Genomic DNA, 21,502 nt, shown 5'->3' on the forward strand with positions numbered 1-21,502 from the left:
TCAGATCTTTCGGAGGCTGCTTCTTAGCCAATGCCCAGCTGATCTCAATACAGAGAACTATCCATTGTGATATGGTCTGTTTTGGCATCACTTTGCCTTTCTTTGCTCCATAGAACCTGACGAACAGCTGATCCATCGATGCAAACACTCAGCGCTTTTTTGGGGTCTAAGCAATGGAGTTTCTCTTTTGAGGGATGAGGAGTAGTAAAGAATGTCGGAAGAGTGACAGCTTGCCCAACATCAAAAGGCATGACTATCTTTAAGAGGACCGGCGCTCTTACCAGAAGTTTGCCAGAAAAAAAGGCAAGGAGGCTGAAACAAGAGGGTCTGAAGCTCACTTATGTGACGCACTGATGTTATCGCGTCCAGAAAGACTGTTTTCAAGGTAAAGAGGCATAATGGACAAATGTGCATTGTTCTCAAAAGGGAAACACATTAGTAAAGCGAGAACCAAATTTAAGTCCTACTGTAGCTTCACAAAGGGTTTTGGAAGAAACATGTGTTGCAAACCTTTAAGAATTTTTGTACAAGAACGGCTGGTCTGGCAAAAATAAAAAGCCGAAAGTACGGATAAGTCATCTTTAGTAGTGCCCACTGCAAATTGCTTGTAGGCAAAAGACAAAATAACAAGACATGTAAAAGTTTGGCCGGCAACGGGTCCGTCTGGAAGGTACCGCACTACGCCACAAAATTATCCCAGCGTCCGGTGTACACCGATTTTGTAGAAGGACGAATGGCCGCCAATATCACATCAATGACTATAGAAAGGAGAGAAAAGAAGATTAATTGCTGCCGCTCAATCTCCACGCATAGAGATGCAAGCTGTGCAGACCTGGGTACAAGAACCTGCCTTGCTACTACTACTAGTTCCTCCCGAAGCGGCAGAATAATCGCAGAACAGAAGCTCAAGCCCAAAAGTTCTGGGTACCACCCTCTCCTGGACTATTTCAGTTCCACTAAAATGACTTGGGTCCAGTCATTCCTGACCATCTTCAGAACTTGGGGCAGGAGAGGTAGTGGTGGGAAGGCATGCAGGAGTCCTGCCCTCCACTCTAGGTGGAATGAGTCTCCAAGTGAGAGCATTCTCGAAAACTTCAATGCCCAGCTCCACCTTCGGGTGCAGTTGCCATCAGTGAGCCCCTAGGCTTCGCCTGCGGAATTCATCCACCCTGGTGTTTAATGATCCCACCAGGTTGTTTGCGACCAGAGAGGTGCCCTGACGACCCAGCCACTGCCAGAGGTGCAGAGCCTCCTTACAGAGCCACCAAGAAGGGTAGGGTGAAGTACCACATGGCGGTGGTGTTGTCCATAATAATCTGCACCTGCCACCCTTTGCTGGTTTGCATAAAGGACTTAAACTTCAAGTGAATTGCCCACAATTCCAGCAAATTTATGAGGCGGGTCATTGCCAGAAACTGGAGTCCTCTGATCTCCACCTCTACTGGATGACCTCCCAAACGTAGAACTCACGTATCCATTCTCACCATCAACTCTAGGTGGGGTAGGCAGAGGGGTTTGCTGCTTGTCCAAATGCAGACTAGCAGCTACCATTGCAGATCTTTGCAGTGTCCTGTGAAACCTCAATGCAATCAGACAAGTTCCACTGGTACTGGGTCTTAAGATCCGACTGCAGAGCTTGCATGTGCTTTCTGACATGAACATTTATGAAAGCACTGTTACAGCACTCCCTTATTCGTCACAATAAATCCAAAGTACATGTATTGGATATCTATGTAACATAACAACAAATGATCAAATCCTCAAGTATAATATATTCCAAACATAGATAGGTTTTCAGAGGTAATCCACGAACACCATCCATTGACAAAGTTCTTTTATTGATGTAAAAGAAATTCCCAGCAATTACTAAAGCCAACACGCGTTTCGTCAGTACATAGCCGTATTCAGACTTTATCGAGGCAGAGTAGCTATGTTGTAGGCCGGGGTTCCAAAGCACAACGGGTCTTCCGCGTGAGTATTGTTATGATATGCACTACAAGTTCCTAAAATCAGATCGCAATTCACAAACAATTTTTGCTGGCGAGTCTGCAGCTATAACACGTCCTCAAGTATCCTTATAAACCTGGCGGCTGGTGACATTTGAAAGTGGTGAGGCGAAAAAGTTAGTGATGAGTGGCTGGTGTTGAGTGGGATTCTCCCCCCTCAGAAAAGAGTGGGTAAATGATGCATTTTCAAGCATATTTGAGAAAGCAAGAAGGTTAATTAAGCAATTATGAAAGTGTAATTATGACATCAATAATGCTCACTAAAATTACTGCAAATAATCTCTGTGACGCCCTAACATTTCTCATACGTGAGATCCTGTTTTGATCTAAAAGAAAACTTTTTTATGGCTGTTACAAGAAACATACAAACAACATTTCTCTGCAACATATCTAGAATAGACTCACATATTACCCACATTGAAAATAAAGTAAAGGGAAACGTATTTAAATCAATTTGTTTAAGAAGAATTCAATGTCACCAGGGCAAGAATCTCTGCAGAATAGAGCTGGCTCTATAAGGAGGACCCTGAAATTCTGGGGTGCTGATCCCTCTTTGTTCATGCCTTAAAACGTCTCTGACCAGGCCCTGTTTTTTTGTTTGTCCGGACAAATGACTTGCATTTTATTGCTTGCATTTGGAAGCCATCAAACCACTTAACATAGGCTGCAAGCCATTTGTTAAGCCATAAACAAACACTGCACACATACATTAATAGTCACTGGTGAATCACAGGGTCGGGAAGCACTGGAGAGGAAGGGTTCATTAAATAAATACCACCAAGAGGTACGAGTGTGGCTCGGAGTATATTATATAATAGATCCCAGGCTGCATCAAGCTTGCTTGTGACGTGTTTCATGACAAGCTACAGGACTCTGCCTGTGGCCTCATCCTATGCGTTGTCAGAATCATTCTGAGGCGCTCTTTGCAGACAGACATGCACCCTACAGTTTCAAGGACATTATTATGGGTCGTCATCACACTCGCAGTCCACCATCCAGTCTCCTGGGTGCAGGGCAGATAGAACTTGGGCCAACATGAGCATCTTAAATGTGTCCTTTCACAGCACGGAAAAATTTGCAGCGATAATAACATCCAGTCCCCATTTCCAAGGCCAGTAACCCCTCTATGGCTCCCTTAGCCAAAAGAATCACCTCCTGATGCAAAATGACAGACTGTCCTCCGAAAGTTGCAGGTGGCAGGTCTGGTGAATCAGGGAGTAGCCTTGTTGGATGATTTGAAGGACCCACCTTTCAGACGTGATGCTTTGCCATCCCTGGAAAAAGGGGCAGACTGACTCCTACAAAGTAGTTGCGTTCCACTAACAACGCACTATAGAGGCTTTGAAGTTGTTGCCTGAGAGGGGGCTTAGACTTGCATGGTCCCTGATGGCCTGGTCATCATCTTTTGGGACTTAGAGGCCTTTGTGAGGGCGATAGTCTGGAACAGCTGATATACCAAGCACTTGGTATATCCCTGACAAAGGCGGACCTGTTTGGGAGAATGCGGAATTGGTGCTGCAAGGCCCATGGAGTATTCCATGGCTCAGCTCTCTTTATAATGCTCTAAGGCAGAGCTCACTTTTTCAACGAACAGGTGGGATCTGTCAAACGACATGTCATTACGGATGGTTGGATGACCCTAGAGATGCCTGTGGATCTCATCCATAAGCGGCGCGGAAGCACTACAATTGTCCCACTAGCCAGTCCTAGAAAATCAATAGTGTGTAGGTCTGATCGGATGACAAACTTCCCAGTTATCCTGAATGGTTTGGGCCAAGGAGGCCCGTAAGCCTTCTAAAACTGCCAGAAAACTCCCATCAACCATATCCCATATTGCGCTGTTGGAGCCTGCCGTCAGGCAGCCGGCACGAAGCAACCTAAAGGCAAGGCTGGCTGATAAAAACATTCTCTTACAAAACTTTTCTATTTGTTTGGATTCTCTGAAATAATCGAAAAGGAGTCAGGGTTCATTCTGCCCATGGACGCCTACACCACCCAACCCACTAAGGTTGGATGCAGAGTTATAAATAAAAAGGTCCAGTGGCACCTTGCAGGCCCACATATAAGCTTTACTCATCATGAGATGGGGCAAACTCACCCCTATCATTGTCTCCATATGGCTGACTCTGCTCAGAGTCCGACCCAAAAAAGTTGGTGCAGTGCCTGAGTGCGACTGTGAGGTATTGTGTCCGAGTCAGAGGGAATGAGTACTGAGCTTCAGCACATCGGATGGCAGAGACCTTCCAGGAAGGGAGAAAATGTGCAACAATGAAAGTTTCAGGAAACCAAAATCGGGTCGTAACCTGAAAGTGAAAGGTAACCAGGTAATAATGACAGAACAAAAGGCTGAAATTAGCTAAATATTACAACACAAATATGTATAAATATGTATAATGATTTAGCTTCCTTACAGAGGAAGGCAGAGGAGACCTGGTCAGCAGTGCCAAATTTTCTCTTTTGGTTTTCTGGAACTTTTTGTTGCACATTTTCTCCCTTCCTGCTAGATCTCTGCCATCCAATGTGGTGCAGCTCAGTACTCACCTCTGACTCAAGACACAATACCTCACAGTCGCAACACCTTGAAATACTACCTGCCTCCTGTTGGGTACAACAGCAATTTATTCAGTAGCTTATCTTCCTTGCTGTAGTACCCAACAGGAGGCAGGTAAAATTTCGAGCCCCAGAAAAGAAGCTCTTAAGAATTTCACCCACAATAATAGCTATGTAGAAACTGCGTATCAGCAATTCTGTAGCACAAAACCGGACACGTGTCCGCAACTCTAGATCTTTTGGAATCCCTCAGTGCCTTAACACATGTTTTTCAGACTTCTCCCAATTCAGAGTCATGGCAATGAGATCTTTAATACAGTACGATGTAACAGTGGGTCTGTTAGGTGCAGTACATAGTGATGCATGCATTTATTTATGTAGCTTTGTAAATCACAAACCTAGCTACAAAGCAAAGAAGTATTGTACAGATGTAGATACGCATTCACTAAAACATGAGCAGGGTCAAGTTTGCGTTTGGATAATGCAATCGAAAGATGGGTATCAGAGAGAAGGAAGGGAATGGCAAGAGTGTGTCCAAAATCAACCAAAAGGGTTGGGATAGCAATAGAGGGTAGACTGCAAACAAGCAATAATGAAGGTGGGGGGGGGGGGGGGGTTGCAGAGAGTTGTCAGCTGGAGGACACTAGAGAGCACAACATAGCATTGTTTTTCACTATGTCCAACATCTACTAGAAGTAGATGTTGGACATAGTGAAAAACAATAATAAAGTGAAGCTTTATTTTTATACCGGTCTGTTCAGCCCTTCCTTCCCCTGACAGACTTGTGCTTTAGCAAAACCTTTTAATAATCTGAACTAGTCAACCCTTCATTACAGACATAGCACTTTTTGCCCGTGAATAATGGTTTGTCCATATCCTACAGTTTTGCCAAATGGATGAGTAGTTTGCTTACATGTTCTCCATGACATCCCCTTGGCGTCGGGCATAGGGACTCCTCTGTAGTTCCACAATTTCTGTGTGTAGGACCATGATGTGTTCATCTAGGTGGCCGATTTCTCCAGCCTAAAATTAAGAGAGACAGTGAGAGGGAAGATGCAGTCCCTTTTCTGACTACTAAAAAAACTAATTTCCACCCCCCACAGGCTGTTCATTTATAACTACTGAATGATCGGTTTAGTGATAAACAGTAGCTACTGTACATTTAGTCCTTCAACTTCTTCAGCAATAGACATGGCATATCCAAATTCATGATATAGAGGTATCAGAAGAGGCACTCTTAAATTAGCATGGGTGCAGCTCTGCCTAGTCCTAGGCCCTAATCACAGGGCGTTGGAGTACGTGAAGCTATATCCATGCTCTGTATTTCAAAACAGGAACTGAAAAACAAAGATTATCACAGTAACTTGTCGGTAAAATATATATTTTTTTACTACATGGTGGTTCAGCCCTTTGCATGCAAAGTTTCACATACTCAACATATGCAAGAAGTGAGGTTGAAACTAGATTCCTAGAATTAATCTGCAAAAATTATTTTACGAAGGTCCGAACACAGTGAATATCAGTCCTGGACCAACAATTCAATGCAAAGCAGTTACAGAAACAATATAGGGTAGTCTATCTGGCAATTTTGCAGACAATTTGAACACCATTCAGAAAGGTCTAGTGCTAACTTGATCTGAATAAATGAGGGCACATTATAGAGGGTGACAGAAGCACCTGAACTACCTAGTTTTTTAGTGGGCAAGACCAAGCCAAGCATTTAAGGGAGACAATAGCTGCCTCTTTGCCATGGTCAAGTCCAATATAAGTGACAAGCAACTTCATTGAGGAACAAAAGTCATAAGTACAACCTAAGTAGAACTTGCCTGCATATAGATTATAGATTGTCAATGATGCCTTCAACCAGGGAAACTGAATATTGCTATAGATAAATATCCTAGTTAAAGTCAAAGTTTGAAAGAATATAAGAAAAAGAGAGTAGTGCCCCCTCATATCATGTTCACCCCCGAAGAAAACTGTGTAAGGCTCTGTAGCAGCTGGTAGTGGGCTAAAAACACACTTTATAGCCCCTAAAAAGGTAACCTTCCATGTCAAAGATGATATGGCTAAAGGTCACAAGTTTGAAAGGCTGGAGAGATAACAGATTCGGAATACACTTCAAAACCCAAAGGGTCATGTTTCCTCATGTGGGAAAGGAAGGAGGAAGCCAATAAAATTCCTCATTTTGTAACAAAAAAACCTCTAGGACCCTGTTGCTGCAAGTAGCCCAATCCCCTTGTTGGACTCAACTTAAATGTAGAATGATGTGAAGGAGTACAAAGAGGATTAGCTCTCCAAAGCCCATTGTCAACACAAGGAGAAGATGTGGTCCAATGGTCAGAGCTGCTGACTTTCGGACTGGGAAACCAGGTTGGAGTCTAGCCTCGGCTCAGCGTCTTGTGATTCTGGGCAAACCACTTAATGTACCTGTGGCGACAGAAAAAAATCTGACCTTGTGTAATGTAATTTGGTGCTCATACAAAGCACATTTATGCCCGTGGTGAAGCTTGCAATAAATATATTAAAAAACACGGGGCGGAGCTTGCTCGCGACCAAGATGGCCGCTTGAGCCTTGAGCTCCGTATCGCAGACATAATATTCTTCAGTTATCCGACGGGCCACTGAACATAAACTTCTCCCAGGCGGCAACCTACACACCGGAATTCACCAGCGTCACAGAGAACTGCTCCCGAACACAATCACCCCCGCGGATCCAGAGATATCGTCGCTGGCGGCGGACGCCTTGCTGGGCCTGAAATCCCCGACCTTGGGCTGAGCAGAGGGCAGAGCAACGTCAGGGTGCGTGCCGTGAGTGGTGGGAAGTTGCAGCCGGCATTCACGATCTTCAACCCCTGACTCCCGCCGAAGCAGGCGTCGGAAGTCCAGGTCAGCAGGATGGATGATGAGGTCTCTGGGACTTGGAGACTGAAGATCGGAGGTCTGCGGCGTCTTGCACTCCAGGACCTGGTGGCAGCGCGACGGTCCAAGACTCACGCACGGACGTTGGTGCAGAGCAGAAAGCGGTCGTGAGGCAGGTTCTGCACATAACTTCACATCTGTGGAGCTTCCGGTGAGAGTTACCTGGGTCGGTGCGGTGGAGGGGACCAGCGGGGAGTTCGGGGAGCAACTGGTCAGTCTGGGGGCATTGCCATATTGCCGCAGGGGCCAGGCTCAGCATGTATAAAGCCTGCGGAGGCCATATTGTGGAAGGCAATGACTGGAGCCTGATGGTGATTTGGGCAGAGAGCAAGGTGCAGCATTGAGCGGGCGGTCACCCTGTGGAACTGTACCCCCCCCCCCTACCCACCCCCCAAAGACCCCGAGATACCTGGTGGGCCACAAGAGACCGCCAAACACACAACGTCTGGTAGACCCGGAGCAGGGGTACACACCGGAGGAAAGCATCTGGAGGCAAGTAAACTGGTCCTGGCCTGGTGTACTGTGAGGCAGAGACAGAATGGCGCTGAGCAAAGGGTGCAGAGAGTGGCCAAGGAGAGGCGGCGCAGAGAGAAGCAGGAGATGGGAGGTGTAGCTGGGGGCCCATTCGCTCTGCTGGGAGAGTACTGGCCCCTCAGTGCCCCTGCGGCCAGTGAAGATCAAAAAGGTGACAGAGGTGGTATTGGTCTGCTAGGCTTATCGTGTCCACCGACTCTACAGATTGCCTTTCAAGTATGTTGTTGACTGCTGCAAGGGGAACGTAAGAAGTGTGCAGCCTCATTCTTGCCCGCACCAGAAGTGGCCAGGAGGCGGCGGAACCATAAACTCTCACAGCACTGCCTAACCCAGAAAAGATAATGAGCCGCACAGACAGATCGCAACCGAAGCTCACGTTTGAACGGAAGCGCTCGATATCACAGGACGCCACCACTGAAGAATCCCCCAGGCTGCCAGCCTCCACGAGGGCGGCTCGGACATCCGGAGTATGCTCTTGTCGATGGAAAGGAGCTTGCAAAGCGCCATCAATTCACTAGGCACAAAAATGGATGCCCTCTTTTACTGCATGGACAGAATGGCGGAACGTCTGGATAAGCATGCGGAGAGGTTGGATATGTCCGAGCGGAGACTTACGGAGGTAGAAGAAGCGCACACTACGCTGGACTCGGATCATAAAACAACTGGCGAAGGTCATATGACTCCTACAAGACAAGACAGAGGATTTGGAGGCCCGTTCGCGAGGCTGCAACTTAAGAATTACTGGCCTTCCGGAGACTACCCCAACTGGAAATATGGAACACTTCGTGGAGAAGCTACTGGTGAACCTTCTAGGGGAAAACACCTTCTCCAATATGTTTGTGGTAGAGAGAGCGCATCGCTTCCTGGGCCCTCGCCCGTCGCCGGGTGCCCCACCGCACCCAAACATGCTTAACTACCGGGACAGAAACACCGCTTTGCGAATCGCGAGGGAAAAACAAGTATTGGCATACCAGGGAAAGACGATCTCGCTCTTCCCGGATTTCACCGCTTGTGTGCAGGAAGCTCGCAGACAAATTGTACCCATGAGAAAGCAACTCCGTGATCTGGGCCTAGATTACGCCATGTTATATCCAGCCAAATTACAGGTAAACAGACAAGGTCGTTCCCATATTTTCCCTGATCCGAAGGCACTACAGAAGGCACTTAAAGGTTGGACCAAAGAACAGCGCCGGAGTCTGGAACGTTTTCTGCCAGACGAGGCGACGGGTGGATCGCTGGAGGAACAGGACGGAGTACACTGAGCGCTTTAAGAGCGGGAGGGGAGGAGGGGGGTGCAAAGGGGGTATCTACATAAAGGTATGGAGCCACCACGCCTGACACGAGACGGGGGTTCTGTACTGGATGCACCATTGGAGGTGTGACGAATCCACTTACACTGCACTGGCGGGATTGCCACTCACGGGCTGATAACTGCACCTGCTGTTATACAGTCGAAAGTGATCTATAGCGCCAATGAAACTGGGGCTTGAAATAGGGGGGATATCGTGGGCATAGAAACAGAGACAAAGGCATCCCTTCTGCATGCAGAGTGTAGGCCAGGGAATCAAGATAGACTTGGTATCAAAGCCCCAGTCCACTTGGACCGGGAGCATTCTAATGTGGGGGCTGTGTGATCACTAATCTGCGTGCGGGAGCTGAGACGAGAGATCATCTACAATTGACAGTACATTACTCACAGAGCGACCTCTGCCCACGAGTGAATCACACTAGTATTGTAAGGTCACAGAAGGGGGGAGGTAGGGAGGGTTATCTTGGGGGATGTTGCGCGACCGAGTTGTAGGTGGTCTGCTGTGGGAGGGGATTGGGGGAAGCAGGGAGGACGTTTTGTTGGTTTTTATGTCAAAAAGGTTTGTTACGTTTTTATATAGAACGCATAATATACGCAAGCTGCAAATGTCAGGACGCTATACCAGGCTAGTTAAGAAGGAAGGCGACACTTAACATGGCTACTACACCGAAGGCAATAGACTGCCGCCGTGCATTGACGTGGAACATTAGAGGGCTTAATGATCATCGCAAATTACGTAAGGTATTGAATTATCTCACACGGCATAATATTGATATGGCTTTACTCCAGGAGACTCATCTTCCTATACAAAGTGCGATGTGACCTGACCTCGGGTCACCCCACGCGCCGCGCGGCTCCCCCCGTACGCCCGTGACTGTATTGTATTGTATTGTTAGGCAGCAGGGGGCTGTTGGGTAATGTCAACGTATCGGGTTTCACTACACATGCCCGTGGGGTAATGACCTGGGTTAACCCTAAATCTGAATACACAATTGAACTGCTGACGGCGGACAGTGAGGGCCAATATGTGATATCCAGATGCCAGGGTAGGGGTTTAGACCTGCTTGTAGTGAATGTCTACGGTCCGAATTATGACTGCCCGGAGTTCTTTACTACATTAGCACGTGATGCATGGAAATGCGAGTACACAAATACTCTGTGGCGGAGACTTTAATCTGGTTAGAAACCCCGAATTGGATAGGTCCGGAGGCCCGATGAGGAGACCGGTGGCGGCTACTCGAACACTAGAAAGTGTCATGATTAGTAAGGACCTCAGAGATGTATGGAGAGAGCTGCACCCGACGAAGGGAGGTTTCACACACCATTCCGCATACTATGATTTACACATGCGCATAGACTACTGGTTGGCGTCGACGTCACTCTTGGGTCAGATACAATCCTGTCAGATACTACCGCGTACACTGTCTGATCACTCACCACTTTTACTGGTACTAGCCACATCCAAGCACACAATACCACCATTCACATGGCACTTTCCACCTTATTCATTGCTCGACCCCATCTTTAAGGAGGAGTTGACGGATGCAATAAACACATTCTTCGACATTAATATAGGCTCGGTAGAGAGTTTCCAAACAGTATGGGAGGCATTTAAGGTATACATTCGAAGGGTAGCCATGGCCAAGCACTCGAGGGTCCTGTGCTTTATACGTCAGCGGCTGGCGGCCCTGGAGCAACAGTTGGGGGAACTAGAGGCGCGCCAGTCGGCCGGGGAGAGCGAAGAAGTTACAGGCGCAATGAAGGACCTGCTAGCTGAATACCAGGAGGCGGCAGATAGCGAAGTGAAGCACATGGGAAAGTATGCCATGGCATGGGTCTATGGGGAGGGAGATAGGCCAGGACCGGTATTTGCGAATGTTTTAAAAACTAAACGCAGTAAAACCCTGATCTCTGAAATTCGATCTGAAGAGGGAGTAATACTGACCGAAGAGGCAGATATAGTGAACGATATTATTCGGAATTATATGCTTCCCGCTCTTCTGGCATGGATGACGAAATCCTAGATTATTTGGAACATATCAAATTACCTTTCCTACCCGATAATTATAGAGAATTCCTGATGCAACCCATCGAAAAGGATAAAATAGTGGAGGCACTGGCAAGTATGAGGGCATCTAGGGCTCCAGGCACCGATGGCCTTACTGTAGGCTTTTATAAGGCCTTTATTGAACAGTTACTTCCCCATCTCTCTATGTTATTCAACGATTTATGCGTAATGGGCAAGATGCCATAAACTATGAGGGAAGCAATGATAGTGCCCATCCCCAAACCAGACAAGCCCCTGGAGGAATGCAGCTCTTACCGACCGCTCTCGCTGTTGAATGTGGACACCAAGTTGTTTGCCAAAGTTCTAGCCAATCGCTTGACACTGCTGACCCTGGAGCTGGTAGCCCCGGAACAGGCAGGGTTTATTCCGGATAGGAATCTCACATACAATATACGTACAGTATTTGGCACCATTCAACACGTCAAACAAGACACTAAGGCTGTTGCTGTTTTCTTAGATATGGAAAAGGCCTTCGATTCAGTGGAGTGGCCTTTTATGCGGCAGGTGCTGACTCGGATGGGGCTTGGCCCGGTCTTCATACAGCTGATTGGTGTGGTGTACAACGCCCCCTCAGCGCGCATACGACTGAGGAATTTAGTCACTGATACCATAGCTATCTCCAGGGGCACTAGACAGGGATGTCCCTTGTTGCAAACGTTATACGCTTTAGTTACGGAACCTCTGGCATGTGCGCTCAGAGAATATCACGGACGTAGAGGAGTCCAGTTTCCACGTATGAAATTGTGGTGTCTACGTACGAGGACGACACGCTGTTGTACGTGAGAGACCCTGAAAACAACCTCTCCCCGGTCCTGAGGAAGGTGGCGCACTTTGGAGCACTCTCTGGCCTGAAAGTCAATAGGGCAAAATCTATAGTCCTCCCGCTCACTCTGAGCACGATACGATTTGAGATGGATTATCCCCTGCTATGGTCAGTAGACTCGAACCGGTACCTCGGGATTAGACTACATACTGACTCTGATATTGTGTTTTTAGAGAATTATGGCCCAGTCGTAGCTAAATTTGAAGATGATATCGAAATGTGGATTAAGCTGCCACTGTCTTTGATGGGCAGGTTTTCCATTATGAAAATGGTGATACTGCCTAGATTCCTGTTCTTATTCACCAATATTCCCATAGTGCTGCCACGCTCTTTTTTTGTTCGCGTTAATAAGTCACTGGTATGCTTGGCATGGGCGGGCAAGCAGGCGCCTATACAATGGCGAATAAACACTTTGCCGTATCATTTAGGGGGATTGGGCGCACCAGACAGAGTTATATTATAGAGCAGCGCAAGGCGCGCATGCTCACAATTGGATTCATGGAGCAGCGGATGCACTGTTTCTTCGCTTGGAAAGGCTATTTACCGAACCCCTCCCCCTTCCAGCTGCGATTTTCGAACCAGTGGATCGTAGAACTGGGTTTCTGGATTCTATCAATTCGACGCGGCACGCTTGGTGTTGCCTGTTACAACAGCAGGCGGGGGCTCTGCTATACTCTCCTGAGATGCTAATTGAATGGAAGGTCTGGTTGGCCCCCTGTCGAGATGAAGGGGTCATAAAAGCGTTACACAAGTTAAACATTATCAAAGCAGGGGACCTTTTTGTTGGCGGAGCTGCGAAGACATGGGATGAGGTTACGGACGCTGCAGAAATGTATACCTTACTGCAACACTTTCAGTTCCACCGCGTACGCTGGGTGCCACATCAACAGTTGAGGGACGACCTGAATGAACCCCCAGGGGTAAAAGAACTACTGTACGTTATTAAAACTAATTCACCCCGAAAGATAGTCTCCAATATTTATAAACAGGCGATGTCATACCGTTCAAACCAGTATTCCAAAGCCAGGCTGGCCTGGCAGAGGGATTTGGAAATGATGGTGATATGTGGCATTACTGTTGCGCCAACACGAGACGCATCTCACTACACGGCAGGCACAGGCTTGTACATTTTAAATATATCAATAGAATGTACTATACACCAGAACGGTTGCACAGATATGGGTTGAGGAAAGACGCTACCTGTGAAAGATGTCACTTCCTGACAGCAGATGTTATACACATAGCGTGGAGGTGCCCGGGGGTATTTAGCTATTGGGAAAAGGTCTTTAGTGAACTTAGTACCCTAGTGGCCACAGCGATCACTCCAGACCCAGTAGTGGCGCTGTTGGGTTACTCTAAAACTCTTCCCCAAGTGCTACGCAGATTAGTGGACATGGGGCTCCTTCTGCAAAACGTAGAGTGGCAATGTGCTGGATGCGGGGCCCCCTCCCTACGATTAAACAATGGTCGCATGATGTACTATATTGCTGCACACAATCAGAAATCTTCTGTGAACTGCTCTCTCCCTGGAGCAGAGCAAAGAATTTTTGGGGGCTGTACACTACTTATCTGCTTAATAAGGGGAGCAATCCGCCTAGCGAGACAGTGGCAGAGACAGGAGACAGTGCTCCCCCCTCCGCTCTGTATATGGTACACAAAACATGGACACATACATTTTCAAAGGAATAGGGGCATCCCTAGACTTACGATTTGCTGAGATAGCCCAGGTAGGAGACTTGGTGTTACTTGAGACATCCAACAGGAGGGAGAATGTATTTTTTGGTAACGGGTACAGGTCAAATGCAAAAGGTAGGCGTTCCTGACGGTAGCACATTATGTTGGAAAATTCTTCATTTGTTTGTTAATTAATATAAATGATTAGATTGCTGATACACAAAATCATAAAACGCTGAGAGATATGCGCGGTTATCCTGAGAGAGTGACGCTGCCTTCCCACTGGGATGTTGGCTACAAAGCTGTGTAAATATCCACCTACATTGTGCTGCCGGCCTCAGGGTTGTAGGCGTACGGCTGTGTATCTTAGTGACAACTACTCACAATAAACTGCTAAAAAATATATATATATTAAAAAACACTACAGACACACAGACTACAGACACACACACACTACACACACACTACACACACACTACACACACACTACACACACACACTACACACACTACACACACACACACTACACACACACACTACACACACACACTACACACACACACTACACACACACACACACACACACACACACACTTGCTTTGCCCGCTCTTTCGTAGCGTTCCTCCTAGAAGCCAAGAAAATGGCCACATAGCCACCAGAAATTCCCAAGTGTTTGTAGGTAATATGTGCAGATACCTAATCCTCAACTACAGCAGGTGCAGGTAAGAATGGATGTCTGAGTCATCCTGCTGGAAGAGGATATGCTTTGGGTGGGTCTAACCGGAATCCTTCACGAGGGTCCCTGCACCTGGGAACCATATACAGTGAAGCCAATGCAGAACTTCTTGTATAATTATGCAGAGTGGGATCCTGCAGCATTTACATATGACCATGTAGTGAAAGGGGGGGGGGGGATATGAGTATGTGTATTAGGACACTCATACTGTGCACAGTACACTCTGCTGACCCTGACTGCTGACCAACTGAGGTAAAACAACAGGCCAACAACCATTATGAATTTATCTTTCCTGGTCCCCTTAATGCACTTTTCCACAGCCAACAGATATAAGGCAAGGGATTGATAATGTTGTTGCTAGTTTGTTTTTATAATTTAATGATTGCAATTTTCATTGTGCTTCGAGATCAGGTCACATGACTCAAAATAACACTATTCAGTAAAAAGCAAACTCCTAAGATGGAAATGGGAAAGCAAAAAGTGCAGACCAGTCAGATTCCAGTACAGCAGTAAAACATCTGAATGTCAACGGTACCAAGCAGGCTCCGGTTTTCCTTTTAATATTACCAGTTTCAGATGTCACTGACAAAATGTAACACATTTTTGTTAACTAGCTCATATCTAAGCAATGTGTAGCACAAAGAAGTAAAGAGTATGATGGTCTTAAGAACAAGTTATTTACCTTCAGTAATGCTCTTTCTGGCGGGTACTCTATCTAGCTGCAGATTCTTCACCTTGTGAATATCCCCAGGCACCCGATTGGATCAGGAAGATTTTTCAGCATTCCCCTGCACACCAGGAGGTGGCGTCATGTGGCTCTGTCACCTCCGCTCTGCTACAAAAGTGACAACTGTTGCAATACATAGGCGCCACCTATGTGCACTCACATCACTTTCTTTGTGAATATTGTCCACGCCCTCAGAAGCTGAACTCAGTACTAACCATGTATGCCAATGTGTAGAACTCTAGTATTAGGACCTTTTTAGATGGAAAAGAGTCAATTCCACTGAACAGGGAAGTAAAAGGGTGGTGAGGAATCTGCGGTAAGATTGAGTATCTACCAGAAAGAGTGTTATTGTTCTTTTGATAGATACTTCTAACTACAGATTCTTCATCTTGTGAATAGATACCAAAGCAGTACCTCCCAAGGTGTTGAGTCAGTGGAATGGCCCAGACAAAAAGGTCCTGCAAGACCAAACAGCCAAAATGTCCCTCCAGTCAAACCCAACTGTCGAGGCACTGGAGCTTGGTGAATATGTGCACTGATGCCTGACAGATGTCCAGGACCAGTAATCCACATGCCAGCACGGTGAGGCAGCATTTTCCATGGTAGAATGGGCCCTCAACCCCTTTGAAGCCTGCATATTCGCCATAGAGTAGCAGATCCTAATTTAGGGAACTATCCATCTAGATAATGTCAGCTTCTGCACTGCATTGCCTTTCTTTGACTCAGAAAGTCCAACACAGCAAAGAGCTGATTTCCCTCTCTCTGGTCTTTGGACCCCAGGAAAATTCCCAGATTTTACATAGATCATACCAAATGATGGAGCCTCTGTTCCTCTTTCAAAGGATGAGGCTAGGCACAGAACGTCAGAAGAGTGATGGATTGGCTGACATGGAAAGCCATTACACCCTTTGGAAGAAAGGCTGCATTGCTCCTGAGCACCAGCTTTACCAGAAAGTGAGAGATCTAAGGGATTGAATTCTAAGACCCTAAAGATCACTCTTGCCTTAGGCTGATGATATCGCAATGAGAAAGAGCATCCTCAGGGTCACCAGACAAAGGGACAACTGTGAAGCAGCTTAAAAGGGGTGTGCATCAGGAAAGTAAGGACCAAGTTAAGGACATACTGAGGCATCACAAAACGTTTCAGGGGAAACAAATGGACCAAATCCTTAAGCAAATGCATCACAACGGGTGATCTTAAGAGGGCCGGTTAGTCTGGTAACCCCAAAAAAGGTGACAGGGCTGACAACCTTTAACAGTGAACGCTGCACCACAAACTTGTCTCAGCGTCCTGCAGATTTTGTGGAACGACACCTGGCTGCCAAGATAACATCCACTACTTCGGGAGACAGATCAAAAACATTCAACTGGCACCACTCAATCTTCATGCATGGAGGAGTAAATTGGGTGCAAGACCCTGCACTGCTGTGACACTCATGACCCTCCTGAAGCTGTTGCCCTATCGGAGGACAGATGCTCATGCCCAGAAGTTCTGGATACCAAACTCTCCTAGCCCAAACTGGAGCTTCTTAGATGACTTAGGACTTGGGGGGGGGCGGGGGGGGGGTGTTGGGGTGGGGGGACAGGGGTGCACCTATCCAGTCAGGGGTGCACCAATCCAGTTTTGGTGGATTTGTCTAGCCTGCCAGCTTCTTATAGGTCCATGTAAAAGTTATCATCATGTTGTGGGGAAAAATCCTCCACACCATCATCAAATGCAGGTTGGCTGCGGTTAGAGTTGGACCCAAAAGTTGTTGAAATGGGCAAATTCTAGGTAAAGTCATCAACTTATCAGAGGGATTGGCATCAGGAATGTAGGCACTAAACTCGCATACAGGTTCGTACGAGGTCGAGACAGATTTAGGTTCAAGTACAACAGCACTATGGGCTCAACTGTTTCCTCCGGTAGTGCAGGCGTCGACTTTGTAGAAAAATGGTGTAGATCGTGGGGTTTGGAGTGAAATCAGCTCCAGATTCGGAGCGGTTCCTCGAAGTGGGTTCAGAAGATATAACTGGCACCAAGGGCATACCCACCAGAGATAATCCAGCTGGAGGACTTGTGGATGTATGGGGCCTGAAAGCTACTAGAGGGAACCGGTAAGGTGCCAAAGATACGAATCAAGGTATCTTTAAATACCATGATCTACTGGGGCACTGCTGGACCTGCAAACTCTAGCTTCATCAGAATTAGTTGCAGAATCGGTTCCATAGTAGTAGGGGACCAGGAAAGAGACTGGGGTGCACCAGGAAACCATCGCACCATCTTTGTGGGAGAGTTCCAAGGTTGGGACAAGGTTTGTTTAGACTTCTAGTGCTTCTTCTTCGGCTTGGAATCACCGGAAGGCTTGGAGGGCAGCGAGGATAGGTTGAGAGACCGACCCAGAGAATGGAACCAGTTCAGAGGGATAGACTGAGTGGGAGCAGTCTTTACACGTTTTTAAGCAATCACCCGCAATGTACAACTTGGCTCCGAGGTCTTGGATTGCCTTCAGATTGATCAGGGCACACTCCCCACACGTCTGAGTCATAGCCTGACCCTAGACACCAGAGGCATACCTCGTAGGGATCTATCACAGACATTTATTTGCAATAGTCCTTATAAGTCTTAAAGCATATGTTCTTAGATGGTGAAAATTCCCATACACACTGCATAAAATTAGACAATAAAGTTCATCAAGGACCAAAAAAAAGGGAGGACCCAGCCCAGGATACCCCAAGAAATACATTAAGAACGGAACTGACGTCAGCGTGCATGTTTGGTGTCTATGTATGGTTCCAGTCATCAGAGGAGCAAAGTCAATGCAGGCTGCACAACTCCACCTATCGGCATACAGGGGCTATTCTGAAACGTTTTCAAGATCCAGTCTGTTGTCTGGGCATATTCACAATGTATGGAATCTGCAGCTAGAACCATCCATCACAAATAAATGTTTCAAAGAGTATGCACTGGACTAAGTAGTAGATATCAACACAAACACTATATGGTGCACTCAGGAAAACTTAGAAACCTAGCAATTTCTTGTCTGCTTTTCATAAACCGAGCATTTAGGATCTTAAGCTGAACTCTGGCTCATTAACTACCAATGCATGCCAGGTCTTCACTCTCATATTTTTAATCCATTTAATTGTCTCTGTGTGCATTACTTTTGTTAGGAGACTGCTCCATGTAATCACAACCCTTTTTGGGAATTGTGTTCCTCTTCAGGTTTCTGATCAACACATGTTTGAATGATGAATGTTGACTGTACACTGCTAAAAGACTGTCCTTTCACTAGTGTGAGCTGGATGACTTTGTCACGCACCTTTGCACACTGGATTGCCTTTTCTTCCATTTCCTTCCAGGCTTTGAGCATCTTTTCTGAGGCTAAAAGAAAAGAGTTGTTTTAGTTTATTAAATTGGAATTAATACCAAAATATTCCAAGAACAGGGTTCCAACCGAAGTGCAACACAACACTCTACATCTCTTTGGGTGAGGCGGGGTGGATGGGGAAGTATGTAAGCAATCTAGGCCTGGAGAGAAAGATATGTCCTGGTTCTCATACATACATATTCCATATGCCATCTGGTCACTGTAGCGGTCCAGGTCAATGAGGATACTTTGCTGGAAAAAGTCTAGCTTAGCTCGGAGCTGTTGTGAGGCAGACACCATTGTATTCTTCATTTTAGTCATATTAGCATTGTATCGAAGAAGGCTAAGCCTGCACCAGAAGAAAAAAGAGAGATCAGCTCCATTTTCAAAGAATGGGGAGACAATGTGACATTCATATTAGTTTACACAGTTTCCCTTAAAAATGCGCATCCAGTACATTATGTGAACTTCAATCATCTCTTGCAGCCAGAAGCTCTTTTACGACCACTGCCTTGGGGGGGAACAAAAACATCAGATGTTTGCTTTCCCAACAGGCAACAAAAACAGATTGTGGTTTAAAAGTGTGTGGGCTTGCCTCTGTAGACAGTAAAGCCAAACTCTAGTCACACAGCCAACCATCTATTAACTGGCCTTCACATGATATTGTCTTGTAAAAACACTTGAGCTCACAAATCTAAAAAAAAGCGCCTCAGCTTTGCCAATGGCTAAAACTAAGGCTGAAATGCAAATGGATGGCTTGCGCATTCAGATTCAGATGCATTACTTACAACTTCTGATTAATAGGGAATAGTTTATAAAATGTGAATAAAATATGCGGCTATCAGCAGTAGAGATAAAGTGCCAATGGGCTTCATGTCAATATTACATTATTTTATGCAGCCTTTGCATTGATCAGTGGCTTATTTTCTTCCATCTAGAACTCTTGGAGTGGGTGATAGATCACACATAAATCTATAATTTCAAATCTAGTGTTATGGCTAAGTGCTTACTAGCCATAACAATAGTACTCCAGCAAAGGCATCCTCCCACGATTCAAACTTTAAAAAAATTACCTGCTCACCAAACAGGATCTTGAAAAAACTAACATTTAATTAAAAAATATATGTATATTTCTGTATAACGTTCCCATCTACTTTTGAAATCAGTTCTGAAAACGCAAAATGAAAAAAAATCTTATAAAACTTTGATAACTAGATAAAAAAGTGCTGCTACTTTCAATTTTGTTTTCTGATAGAGTGAAGCACGTTATGGTTTGGAGCGCTCAATCCCAAAGAGGACATGTTACTTCCGTTCTTTACGGACTAGTTCGACATACAGCCAACCTCCAATAAGGGGCCTAAAGAGGTGTTAGTTATGAATCCAAGGAGAACAAACTTTCTGGAGAACTACGGCTAAAGGTGAGTATCGCTTGCTTCTCCTGCAACCTATCAGACTCAGAATCATAACTCTGGGTTTGCCTACTGATGTAAATCTCTTCCACATGGAACATCAGAGGTTTACATCTAAAAATAGTTCATGAGGTTTGAACGGACTGCAAGGTTTCAGCCCTGAATTAACCAGCAAAGGAAAAACTGAGTGACAGAGCTTCAGTGGCAGCTTCCTTCTCCCTCAGTATGCCATCGGCCATCAGTCAGACTGGCTAGAGGGCAGTAAGGCTGTAGTGTACTAATGTATAGTTCAGTGGTGAAATAAATCTGTCAGCAGCCAGTTAGACTCTGTTATGGATCTGTGTGGAGTATTATTGGCATGGATGTACGGTGAATGACAGTCTTCTTTTTAAGGTACAGTTTATACAGTAGAGGTGCACTGCTGTTTATTGCTTTGGTCCAGGTGGGTACGTTTCAAAGTATCTTTCATAATCACTTACAAGACTGGAGCTATGATGTGTGTATGGATTGTGCCAGGAGTTGTGTCTAATGTGCAGACAAAACAAGTACTGCAGAAGGATAGCCCGAGATGGCAGGCAAAAACAAAATGACAGTGGTGCAGGACCTAGAAGTATTTGGTAATCCTGTTAATGTGATCAGTGAATGACTACAAACCATCCTCTGATGACACCCACAAGTTGTTTTTATAAACTCCTTGTAGAGAGATAGGCTTTTGTTGCAGTTTACCTACCCCCACTTTTTGCCCCCTTTTTAGCTACTAGAAGCTGATTTTAGACTCTGAGTGCACTGAGGCCTGCTAACCATACCTCAGTGCTGCTTCCCTAGAACAAGGTGTTGTCTAATTGTATTACAGTTGGGAAATTACTTTAGCACCCCTGTAAGTCTCTAGTAAATGGAAACTCCAGGTACCTAGAGCAGAGGTGCTAGGAGGGTCCCTAAGAGCTGCAGCATAACTTTTGCTACCCTAAGGGACCCACATACAAATTCTACGCAGACTGCCATTGCAGGCTGCGTGATATGGTGCAAACCATCAGTGAAAATACAACATGACACACTCCTGTGTGTCATTCCGAAGTCACTGTATCTAATATATGTAAACAATCCCTACAGCAGGCCTCTGAGCCCTAAGGCAGGGGGCATTATATTTTATGTGAGCGCATATCTGCATGAGATGTGCCCCTGTAATGTCTAGTCCTATTGCTAGATATCGCAAGTGATCAGGGAAACCATTTTAAAACCATGTGCTGGACACTGGTGAAAACGAGTTCTCGAGCTACACTATGGCTTCACTGAAAATAGGGATGTTTGGTGTCAAACATCTCGTATTAATAAACCCACACTAATGTTAGTGTCGATTTACTAATACATACACACAGAGGTTAACTTAGAAGTGCCCC

The 21,502-nt window shown here is 45.9% G+C and overlaps 1 protein-coding gene across 1 annotated transcript in view; it reads right to left on the reverse strand.

Annotated features, from left to right (window-relative positions):
- LOC146867969 (uncharacterized) overlaps positions 1–21,502 on the reverse strand; it is a 503,249-nt gene that overhangs the window by 215,378 nt on the left and 266,369 nt on the right. The window contains exons 14-16 of the mRNA XM_085623836.1: positions 18,894–19,045; positions 18,649–18,710; positions 5,470–5,579 (exon numbers count right to left, since the gene is read on the reverse strand). Coding sequence (XP_085479962.1) covers positions 5,470–5,579; positions 18,649–18,710; positions 18,894–19,045 — 324 coding nt within the window. The remainder of the gene's footprint in view (positions 1–5,469; positions 5,580–18,648; positions 18,711–18,893; positions 19,046–21,502) is intronic.

The sequence above is a fragment of the Triturus cristatus genome, chromosome 1_2, assembly GCF_964204655.1.
Source record: "Triturus cristatus chromosome 1_2, aTriCri1.1, whole genome shotgun sequence".
Taxonomy (NCBI): Eukaryota; Metazoa; Chordata; class Amphibia; order Caudata; family Salamandridae; genus Triturus; species Triturus cristatus.